This window comes from Plectropomus leopardus, chromosome 21 (assembly GCF_026936395.1).
Source record: "Plectropomus leopardus strain MGB_pleo_1.0 chromosome 21, ASM2693639v1, whole genome shotgun sequence".
Taxonomy (NCBI): domain Eukaryota; kingdom Metazoa; phylum Chordata; class Actinopteri; order Perciformes; family Serranidae; genus Plectropomus; species Plectropomus leopardus.
This window is the reverse complement of record NC_142196.1, coordinates 25196971-25209643: the sequence shown is the minus strand read 5'-3', so window position 1 is coordinate 25209643 and position 12673 is coordinate 25196971. Positions and strand designations below refer to the sequence as shown.

Genomic DNA, 12673 nt, shown 5'->3' with positions numbered 1-12673 from the left:
ACCTAACTTCAAAAGTGAATCCTTATATTTAAGAAGCTGAGAGCAAAGAAGGTGAAGGTTTTTCTTCCTTCTTTTGCTTGATAAATGACTTAAAATGAACTGACTATTGAACTAGTGGCACCAAAGGCAGACTGTTGTATTGCCACAAATGCTGCTTATGTCTTGCCTAAAAAGTTACACATAGGAACATAGGAGATAATAGAGGTGGCTGTTATGGCATGCATTGCTGGGTGGCGGTGTGTTTTGGCTTTTACAGAGGTTGGATTCTCTGATGACAAGTGCCTGCGCATTTGTTGAAGCCAGTCTGTACATTGAGTTCAGCTATCAAGACTGAATCTGAGATCATGCCCTGGTATCTGCAGGGTCAGTCTTAGCCATCCAAACAGCAGCTAGACCTTGAGCAGCCCAAAGTTATTAATAAAATATTAAAATCAAATCTCAAACCGACTGAAAGCCAGTTCAGGGCAGCTAAACACTAAGTGCCATGGTCATATTTAATGGACAATTCTGCCTTATTGCATTGCTGGTTGCACTTTGATCTCCTGTTTTACCGTGTTCAGAGTTCTCCTGGGCAATGAGGGGAGCACCACCGACATTTTGGATGCACACACTTTTAGTTTTACCTCCAAAAAAGAGCTTTAGATCTTCTAGATAACCTTGTAATATGCATTGTAATACACCACAATTATCCTTTGAATTTGCACATACATGCACACAGCGGCGGTACTTCCTCTCAGACTCAGACACAGACCAGTGCTCACAGCAGAGCCACAGTCAGAAACTTGGCTTCTGATCTTTCCACACATTGCGTCACTTCTCTATTCAAGTGTCAAGATCTGTGTAAGGAAAGTGGACTCCCACAGAGCCTCAGCAACCATACCCTTCATTAAGTAATGTCTCAGACCTGCCATTTTATTTATATACAACTTCACCCACCACTCAAGTCTGCGGAGAACGATCGCACCAGTATCTCTCCTTATGCTCTTATTAGCTGCAAAATAAACCAGGATGGAATTTAATCTCCATATGGTCTACATGTTATCTCGAAGTGGGGCAACATATGCAGCTTACAGTTCCATGCGTGCATACAATTTGGCGGCCCTAATGAGACTTGAACCATAACCCTGAATGTGTTAGTGGCATGCTGTGCCCACTGAAACATACAGCACTGCATTTGTTCACAGATTTGTCAGCGTAATGAAATGGACTCGTGTGTTTTACTTTGTAATTCCTTTATTTATTATCTATTCTAATATTTTCTGCCTGTTACGCAGAAAATAATTGCCATCGTGACGTGCCATTGCACAACTCTGTCTCTGAACACATCCCCTTATGCAGCAAGGGTAGCCTACAGCTGATACTCATGCTCACATTTGGAGAGGGATGACAGAAAGTTCTAGCCTCGCAGACCAGACCTCTCTTACAGCAAGGTCTAGCAAAGAAGGATCCGATCCATAATTGCTGCCCAATTATATTTGCTTCAAGCTGTACTGCTACGACTAATTGGTTCATGAATAATTTCAGTTCGAACAGCGGTGGTACACTCTGCACAACGTGTGACACAGACAAGATAGAACGGCAAAACTGACCCATAGTTTTTTTTTTTGCTTCACTATAATAAAAGCAGGCGATCTGTTGGGAACAAAATCAACCCCCTCGTTACTGACATCGCTTGGCTGCACCAAGGTTGTTTCACTTGAAAGGCTCTGTCAAGGACCAGGCTGCACATCGGAAGCAGGAATTTACTTATTCATCAGTGTTTTATTTTATATTTGTATGTTTATTTTTTGATTTGGTGCTGCTTCTCTGCTTTGTCTTCCTGCCTTTTTGTGGCCCTGATCACATCCATGTGAAGGCTATCAGTTGAATTTAACATTTCAAGGGAAAGGCAGCTTGTTTTCCCTTCAACATCAGAGGAAATATGTGTGGGTGTATCTTTGTTCACTGCAACAGTGCGGTGCATTTATTTATATATCATTATATTACTTTTTTCATTAATCAGCCTACTTTTACATCACATAACTAAGCCAAAGCACAGAGGAACAAAACTTTCTACTTTTACATTGCTGGCAGGTAGGAAGTAGATTAAACCTCAACTGAAAATTTGAATAGTTTTAATACTTGGCCTTGCCAAATATATGTTGCCCAATAAAACATCATAAAATAATTTAGAGTAGAAGATTGAAAAGCCTTTAGCCTTACAATGATATCTCTATAACACAAGATACAGAGTACATCTGTATAAATGATCTGTTATATTTTTATTCCATACAAACCAAATAGATGTGATTAAAGCCATAGTTGTAAACTTTTATTAAAAAACAAAAACATACTTTTTTGGCAATGTTTGCTTTTATCTAGTGATCCGTGATACATGTGTGCAACCAATACATATGTTGAATTTGGCACATAGATAAGGTACTTTGCACCATGCACTTTATGTCATACAGTTTACATCGCTACTCTTACTGCATTTTTGTTCTCTATGTGAATTGTATTATTTTTCTTTATTGCTTCCTCTGTCTTTTTTCACTTTTTCTCTCTTTATTCTTATTGTCTGTTATCTGCTAAGTGACTACAGATGTAAATTAGCAGTCCTGCAAACCTCAGCATATTTACATTTGTATTTTATACTGATTGTCAATATGCTATGTCCCTTTTAAATAAGCATAAAATTAAAAAAAAACTCACTACATCTATGCAGCAGTACATAAAAGAGATTATAATTCATGTGAAAAATAATGCTTCTTTACCGCCTCCTAGTCTCTCACACAGCTGTCACTCGCTGCAGTGCTGGTCAAATACAAATCAAGATTTTGTCACTGAATTTCCTGTTACTCATCTCAGTTATTTTCATAAACATATCATAGTTTACTGTTTAGCTGTAAAATGAGATAGTTTAGGACTCCGCCGCCATGTTGAAAACAATCAAGCCATAACAAAGCACCGCCGACCTGCCAGAGCACACTTTTTTAATCTTACTGCCAAACAGTTTGTAGAAAACAAAATGAGAAAGTTTGCTCTGACTGTTGACTGTTTACAACACGGCAGCCATGGCTAACTTTCTCACTTTACAGCTAAACAGTACACAAAAAAAGATTCTGAAAACATTCAAAAAAATATGTGATTCAGTAACACAATCTATATTCATACTTGATCAGCACATAGATTATATTAAACAGCAGCAGCATCATTTCCCAAACCTCAAGCACCACTTGCCTGGCATGTTTTTGATCTCTCCCTGCTGCAACTCAGCTGAATTAAATGATCAGCCTGTCAACAAGCAGCTTCAGGAGTTCACAACAAGTTGATCAGTTGACTCTGCTGTGTTGGAGCAGAAAGAGATCTAAAACACGCAGGACAAGTGGTACTCGAGGAGAAGTTTGGGAAACACCTGTATAAAATAATCGATGTAACTACCTCATCACCAATCTTTTTATGAGCTCTTGTTTAAGAGTTCTGCACCAGCTTGGGTTTGATGGAGCAATAGTGACCGTACTTGGACTAGGGTTGAGTTGTAAGTGAGCGAGGGGTGGCTTTAACTCATAGACTATCACTCAAGCGTCCCAGTCCTTAAATATCTGCATCTTTAAGCTCTAATGAAATGTAAACGGGTGAATTATTTGAAAAAAAACCCCAAACATTTAAAAAATGATGTATGTCATTAATGTTGGACACATACAGTCTATGAGATTGACTCACTTCTGGAACCAGCCTCTAGTGGCTATTAGACGAACTGCACTTTTGCGTTGGCTGCATTTTTCAGCCTGGGAGGTTGCTGCTTGGTCGCTGCTGCCTAGTTTAACAGTTCATGAGCTGTGATTGACATAATTATCAGCTGTGTTAGAGAATCCTCAAATCTGTGGATTCAAGTTGTTTTCCATCAGCAGTGGTGGATTCTTGCAAATGCCATTAAAAGCACAAGTGGAGGCAGAGGAACATTATTATTTTGTGTTTTACTGTGTGGATTCAGTGACAGTTTCAGCAAATATGACTCAAAGTTATTTTTACAGAAGTTCCAATCTTGAGTTTTTAAATGGAAAACAAGTCAGAACAACCACTTCATGACATTTCAGTTAATAAAATGTTGATATAGTGTCTTAAAGTGCAATTTAAAATTCATGCTGATGATATTTCAGCCAGGGGAAAAGGAAATTCAGGCCGCCGGTCAGGCTGGACAGCGTCCAAACTGCCCAAACGTCTTTCTTGACAGTAAATTACAAATTTCCCACCTTTTAATTACCAGAGTATCAACTCTAACAAGCCCCCACTTCGCCTCTGTGCACACATATACTCAGTCACTCCAGCAGTCATCAGAACAGGTCGGGAGCTGTAGACACGACCAGGGCCTGGCTTTTGTTAATTGGCTGCTTAACAAGGCCTGGGGAGTGTGTCACCACGGCCCCTGTGATGGCCCCAGGGCTACGTGGCAGCAGTGCTTGTAGCCGCCGGGCCTCGGGCTCACCCTCCCCAGTAGCACTAATTAAAACATGCATGGCTCCCTCCTCTCTCATGTGGTGGCACGGGGTTAATGTGTGTACACCAGCCTTTGCTACAGTTCCTCAGCCACTCAGAGTGGCCAACTTGATAAGCCTCCACTAATGATTCTGTAGATTGGCTCTCTGACTGTCAGACTAATTTGCTGACCTCTGACTGTTTTCTGTTTTGCTTCTCACTTTCCATGTCACATTGCCCCGGCTGATATGCACACACTCATCACTCACAACTCTTCCTCACCCTCCACTTTCACTTTTCTTCCACTTTGTTAAACTTTTTTTCCCCTTTTTTTTAATATATGAGGGTCAGAGGGGGCTGTCAGTGTTTGTTCGAATGTGAGTGTGTCAACATGCCAGAATGGGCTTTGATTTGACTGTCCTGTCCGAATGTGAATTTCCCCTCCTCGCTGTCATTCCCTCTCACAGTGCAGCGATTGGGTTTTTGATTATTTCATCTCTCTGTTGCAGAGCGCCACTTAATAAATAATGACTGGCTGATTGATTTCTCCCTGCCTGTTCCCTCTATCAACCCTTTTCTTTCTGGCAATCTCTTCATCACGCTTTCTCTCAAAACACACTCTTCTCTCATATGAGGCATGATCCTCATTCTCTGTCTCTTCCTATTTCTTTGACTTTTTCAATTTTGTCTCCCTTTGCTTTGTTTTTTTTTTTTCTTTTTAACCATTTCTCTCTGTCCTTTCACAGCACGCCATGATGCTGCCTGTCCTCACCCACCACATCCGGTACCACCAGTGTCTGATGCACCTGGATAAGCTCATCGGCTACGTCTTCAAGGAGCGCTGCCTCCTTCAGGTAAGGCGCAGTCACGACAGCTTCCACACTTACAAAAGCGACTCAGGCTGCATTATTTAAAGGCTGGCATAGTTGATAACTAACAGGGTAGATATGGCAGATCCCCGTGGTTCTTTCAGGCAGGGCGCAATCTACAAGCCGGCCAGATAAAAAAGTAAACATTTTGTGCAGGGGGCTGCTTGTGCGCTGGAATCCATGGAGGCAGCGCTTGCCTCATTACTGTGCCCATTCCACCTCTGCAGGGATAGTTCAGGTGGAAACAAGGGGCTCAGGAGTCAGCTAAGGTAACCCACACACCGGCCTGAGTCATATCTCTGCAACAAGCCGCCTGGGTCTGCTGTGAGTAGCAGTGACAGTAGTCAGGACAACAACAGCCTCCTCCGTAATGCCAGCTCTCCCCTGTCAGGTCTGCAGCCTCAAGCTGTGTGCTCTTGGAGTAAGCCCCACGGCTGCCTCCAGCAATATTGAAGAGCTGTCATAACCTGATACATTAGAAATCAATGTGTTGTAGCCTATACATAGTTAAAAAGGGGGAAGGATGCATTAAGATTCGCTCAAGGCTCTTGTGTGTGCACGCTCGTCTGCTCCTTGCTCCGGGTGCATCTGCGCGCACACGGATTTGCACATATCGATCAACGATTGGCCTTTTTGTCGTTTGTATAATGACGACCTGTCATCACGAGCGCTTAAAAGGAAACACTGACCCACTGTGAGGCCAGCCGGCGGCCGACAAGCTGCAGCCCTTTCATCGAGGAGACGCCCATTTCAGCTTGACATCTCCGTCTCGTGGGGATAAGATAATGGATCTGTCCCTCCCTCTTTCTCATTCCAGTCCTTCAACTCGCAAACAAACAAAAGGAAAACAATCGGTTTGATTGTGACAGCTCGCATACAGGCCTCCACAGTGTGTCGGCTCATCTTGTCCGTCTGCACTTCTGTCCACTGAGGTGTTAATACCACGACATCGCTGTTTGTGTGTGCGGATAGAGCCAGGGCTGTCAGCAGTTCACCACCACCGGGACCCGAAATGGCCTAAGTAGGGAGCCATCATTGCTCGGCTTGCAGCACCTTCCTCATCTACTGCACACACACACGCATCAGTGGCTAATGTCCCACAGCACACACACACGTTGTGCCCAGATAGATTTGGACAGAGCGGCTACAGGAGTGCAATGGTGCTTGTTCAAACAGCCTTCTCCCAGTCAGACCTGATTTCAGATCGGCTGTCTCTTCCCATTTGCCTCCTTTCTGATGGAATGACCATATTTAATGAGTTGAATGTTTTCCAGTGGCGATTTCCAACATGAGAGATCTCGCACCGCTCTGTGATTGCATTATAAATGAATTGTGCTTTGGTTCATGGTTTGTGTGCTTTGAATTAATTTATCTCCAGCTCTATATAATGTATTGGTGAACTAAACATTTTCAAACGATAGTATAGATTTTAAAACATGGTGCTCTGTAAAGGAATGCTCCACTGGAAATGTCTTTTTAGTTTCTCCATCAGATGCCAGGGGCTGTGGTCAACACCAGTTAAACTGAATTTAGAAGAAGTCTCAGACCAGGTCCTGTTGAGTCCAAATCAAGACCAAGTCCAGAGCACATTGAGTCCCGTTAAAGAAAGCGAATTTAAGGATCTGGTGTGTAAAAATTAGCAGGATTAAGGGGCTGTTTACATGGCAACGGTTCTTACATGAAATGTTTACCTTTCGTAATCCCAATTTTACCTTTTGTTCACATACCAATGGCATTTTGGGGGGGCTTTATTTCCCCTTTATTTAACTAGAAAAACTTCCTGAGATTAAAAGTTTCTATTTCAAGACTGTTAAAGGCAGGTGGCAACCGAAGTTACAGACAGACAACATAGAACAAAATGCAAAATCAAAAAATAATTCCAACGCAAGCAATATAAAACACAAAAAAGACAAAATGAAACTAGTACTAAGAAAGACTATAAAGTACATCAATTTTTCGAACACGTGAAATTTAGTCGATCAGTCCATGGTGCAGTGCTGTCAAAGTTTATGCATAAGTTGCTGTGAGCTTTGATTGAGAAAAAAACACATATGATATTGTTTGAACTAACTAAACTTCAAAACTTAAAACTAAAATAACTCTTAATCGTTCATTAATCTGACCAAAAATCAATTAAGGAAAGTGCTTACCATTAGCTATAAATGATTCATAAAAACAAAAGAAAGAAACACTAAAAAACAGCTAAAATACACCCTGACATTGGCATAGACGATGATGTACCAAATTCCTGCAACAGCAGGAGCTTTAGACTTAATCATTGCATATTGATCGAATAATGAATTAATTGTGCAACTGTTGCATCTTTATTGATAAAATTATATTGATAGTCAGAGACAGCAGAATATAGTCTGAAATATTTTGACATATTGAGCTCACACTGAGTGAAACATAGTGCTGGTTATACTTGAAGTGTTTCTAGTGAAGAGCAGGACTTTGGCTGTCATTCCTAGTTTTAGGAATGAATCGGTATTTCAGAATGGGATTTTTTGTTCTAGCTTTGAAGCGTAATGAGCTGTACTCCTATTAAAGGAATGAGAATTTAGTTCCCTTTTTTTTCATATTTTCTTTAGAAGAGATGAAAGCAGCGGATCATCTGGGAAAGCGGAGAGTTTGGTGGGTCTGAGCTAAATCAATGCTTGTTTCCAGCTGCTCTCTGTAATGTTTTAATGAAAGCATATCTGCAAATCAAAACTGCAAAGAGAACATATGTTGTAAATGTAGCATCACTCCGCTATACTCAGCCAGCGGAGCTCTGAGAACATCGTTTGGTTCCGTGTGCAGCAACATACCTGTTATTTCGGTGCAGAATGGCAATGTGATCCTGGCATGAGGCAACTGACAAAAACCCAGCCCGAGAGCAGGAGCCCCTGCACTCGGCACTTCCCCCCGCCTGGCTCCAGTCGAGCCACGGCCCTTTGAAGCTTCTCTTCTGAGAGCCTCCCTGTTAAACATTTAGCATTTAAAACTTTGGGGGGGGTTTGCAGAGAGACGTGTGTTCATGGTCGCCACATGCTCCCGCATCCCCACATCCACCAAACCTTCATAATCCCACCCGCCCCCTGTTGCTTCATCCCCATTCCTCACTTTTGACCCATGCTGACAGAATGAGAGGCATCACAGAGGATCTCAATAATTTAACCGTACAAGTCCTCGGCCTTGCCTCTGATATTGTACGCTTTTGTTTGTGTGCCCCCACGAATGCATCTGTGACTGTGTACAGAGTACCAGGGTATTTTATTTGTTTTGTTATTCATGGCGTCGCATGCTCCGCCATGTGATTGAGGTGTCCATCTGTTTCAAGTAGGGCTGGCCTGAATACCATTTTACAAGCTTAGAATATTTGTTTGTGTTTCTGAGCGGATATTTAAATATTTCTTGTTACAAATGAAAAATGTTGCATATTATGTAGTTATTTGAGGCATTGTTTTTATAGCGATGGGACATAGAAACTAGAATGTATTGATGTGTGATTTTTGCTCTGCCTTAACAAAAACCTGAACCCACAGCTGGAGACGGATTAATATTTAAAGAAGTGGTTTAATGACAGTTAATCTGTAGAGATTTATGACGCAGTTTTTTTTATTTATAAAAATAAAAAAAATAATTTAAATTTATAATTTGTCATATTTTACTGGTTAATTACTACTGCGACATGTTGTGATTTTGCCATATCATGCCTTTCAGTCCCCCTCCAGACATGTTTTAAAAATACTTAAACAATTGCTAATATTAAAAAAACTGATGTTAAAACATTTTTTTACAAAAATATAGTTAAGAAATAAAAATAAAAAGGAGCTGGAAATATTTGTAGATGTTTCTGGGGATCCTGAAAAAGTATTAAAATGCATTAAATTCATATATATATATATATATATATATATATATATATATATATATATATATATATATATATATATATATAAATAAAAGGGGCCTCATTTGGTATTAAAATATCTTAAATTAATCTTTTAAAAGTCATAAAAACACGAAGACATAGGAGGTAGGATTTTATGATTTTTTTTCTGTTGCACTCTAAAATCTCAAAATAATTGGTAACATCTATTTTCATGCCTCCCTGCTGGCGATAACTGTGGATGGAACAATTTTAAAGAAAAAAAAAGACGAGGCATTTTTTAAGAAAACATGCCATCATGTTGTCTTTAAAAAAACAGTGGTCGAAGAAATAAAAAATACTGACATTTAAACTTGTATGCCGCTCCCCACAGCCAAAAAAAGCACACGTTTCTCCCCAATGCTTAAAAAAATGATTTGACATGCCTCGCCCTTTTTGCACAACTCCCTCCCCTCTCATAAATAACAAACAGTCCCTTAGCTGTATTTAAATATTAAGTTCTCATCATGTTCTAAACTTTTTATTTAGTATCGATAATCATATTTCCCCAATATTCATGAAAAAGTCAAGTTTCTGACTGTGGATCCTTTTATATTTATGTAATTTGTATATAAAGTCTGAAAGTCAGTATAATTAAATGTTGTCAAATTAAAAAAAAAAACAAAAAAAACTTTGAGTGACAAAAAGTCAAAAAAGTCACAGAAAGTTTTTGGTAAAAACGTGTATGAACCCTCTGCATTATCATGCTATTATATTATGATATCAGTGGCACAAAATATTCTCAAAATGACAATAATGTTGTTTATCGCAGTTACTTATGGAACAATATATAATCCAAAACAGTAGTTATGGTGACAACCATACCTACCTTTACCCAACCTTTAACGCCATGACATTAGTACTGCAGAATGAATATCCCAAAATTTCAAGCAGTCCCACTGCGCTCCCCTTTTGTTTACCCCTGAGTCCTGATTTACCTGTGTATATTAAATAATGCAGTGCAAAGTAATGACATCGTCGGATGCTGTTTGCCAAGCAGGCAGTTTGCCCATCAGTTTCTCTGAGTGCAGGTTCAAGTACGCTCTTTCCAGTCGAGTCTGCGGCTCTCCGCTGAGCGATGATGTTTATTCCCGTTTAGCCAAAGGCAGTTGAGCAGCAGCTGAGGCAGTGATCACTAAATCCAAATCCCTGCGATACTTTACGCCGTCATTATGTCGACGGGAACAGTTGCAGACGTCAATCCTCCCCGCAGATTCCGCTTAAGAGCCAATACTGTTGTTGGATGTTGTCCTTAACTGTGAAGGACCTGCAGTGTTTACAGAATAACTGATGTATTTTTTCCTTGATGCGCTTCCTTTCGAGCACCAGACTCTGCAGTTGAGGCCGTGTAGTGGGCCGTCATTGACTTGTGTCTGACATCGCACAATGGGGGAGTTGAAATTGCGAGTAGATGTGGTTGTTGTTTTTATTTATATTTTTTTATCAAACTGCCAACACGGCACTGAGAATTGCTAGATTTCTGCTTGTGTCATGTCAAATAACTAGTTTTTTTTCCTCCCTTAAAAAAAGTGTTGTTCCTCTTAACCACAGAAAAAAAATACAATTGCTGTTGAATTTGTCGCCTTCGTGTTCGAGGCTACAAAGCTGAAGGCCTCTTGAGCAACTATAAATATTGAAACCTCTCTGTTAACGTTTTACATATATATCTCATTGGAGCTTGAAATTGATTTGAAGTTGGCTGAAAGGAGACAAGCATTTTGAAAAGCAAGCCCAGGGGGGAGAGTAGTTGGAGTTTTTTTTTTTTTTTTTCGGCTGAGATTAACATTCTCCTAATGTAAGATTGATAAAGGCTTGACATATCCTACTGAGCCCTATCTTTTCTCTTTTTCTTCCCTCAGCGAGTTTGAGATGTTCAGCCGCGGCAGTCTTTCTAGGCACAGCAGTTTTTCAAACAAAAGCCGAGCGTCGACTAATGCGGTTTCCTTCAGGGTTATTTTACCTTAAATTCCCACTTTTGCCTCTCTTTACAGGTTTGAAAGTTTAAGTCATTAATTTTCATACAGACAACTTCAGGGTGACAAAGAGGCAAGAGGGGACACTCTCACCTAAACGCCGCTCTCTCTCCTCTTTCCGTCAGAGCGACTGCTGATCCAACATTATCAGGCTGATTTGCTTTGACCAGTGTTACCGTTTGTAATTAGTCATTAGTCAAAAGAAAACTCATCAGGCTCTGCGGAGGGTTTTCGCAGAGCACGGGGTTGGGCCATGTTGTTGATGTCCGTCAGTTTGATGTGACCACAAACTAAAGAGCCCCAAAAGCTAAAGTCAGGAGCCATATGAGGACGTAAAAGCCCTTTTGGTGTATTTCTGTCTGCATTCCAATTACATCTGAGGACCTGTGAAGATTAGGTAAATTAGACTGATAACGGAAATAGGGTTTTATTTGTGCAGCATTTTTTTTGCAAATGATATGACTGTCTGCAGGTCTTGGTTATTTGCAAAGACTTTGATGTTTAAGACAGTGAGAACTGAAAATGCCACAGAGACACGGTGCTTGACTGTAAAAAAAAAAAAAAAAGTGTTGCTCTGACACTTTTTTACACTTACCTCCCTCAAAAAACAAAATAATATTAAGTTTAACCCTTTGAGTCCAGAGCAAATTGGTATGATTTCTTTCAAAAATACAGGGGGAAGTGCAGTAAGAGACTTGGTGAGAAATGTCCCGCACATTGCAAGAAATTTTTGAAAGGTGAGAAAAAGAAAAGAAAAATACCTGAAAATTAGTTTAAAAAATAGATAAAAAATGTGAAAAATGTCCAGAAAACTATATTCATAATTAAAAATTAAAAATTAGAAAAACTTTTTCCAGTAATTTTCTTGGTTCTTTTTTTTTTTTTTTTTTTTTATTTATTTAATTTTGACTAATTTCTAGCTAGTTTCTTGCTTAAGTTGCTCATTTCTTTTTCCCTTTGTTTTTTCAAGAAAACAAACCAATCTGCTTAGGTTCGCAATTAAACATTTTAAATTATGTTTGTTTTTTTATGTCTATGTTTTTACCCTTTTTTTAAACTTTATTCATTTTTTACTAATTTTTCGCTAATTTCTTGGCCATGTCTTCTGAAGTCGCTCTTTTTTTCAATAATTTAAACCAGTTTGTTCAGGTTTTAAAGGGTTAGATGAATGAAACATTGCATGTCTTGTTATTTTGGGGCTTTTTTATAATGCTGTTCCCATAAATGTTTTACCCTGAAAAAAAAAAACCCTGATCTGCAATGAAAACATTTTTCAAACAGTTTTCTTGGTCAGGTGGCACCTTGTATTTACGCCTCGACCATCACTGTATGACTGTGTGTGCGAATGGTTGAATGTGGCATATTGTGTAAAAGCAGTTTGAGTGGAAAACTAGAAATATATTATCATTTACTCTGGTTCTTGAAGCTTTAACACAGCTGAAGTTCCTAGAAAGGTTTCTGAA

At 39.7% G+C, this 12673-nt stretch overlaps 1 protein-coding gene across 1 annotated transcript in view; it reads left to right on the top strand.

Moving 5' to 3' along the window:
• Positions 1-12673, top strand: part of drosha (drosha ribonuclease III) — a 117519-nt gene that overhangs the window by 32930 nt on the left and 71916 nt on the right. Inside the window, exon 17 of the mRNA XM_042510485.2 lies at positions 5202-5309. Within this exon, the coding sequence (XP_042366419.1) occupies positions 5202-5309 (108 nt within the window). The remainder of the gene's footprint in view (positions 1-5201; positions 5310-12673) is intronic.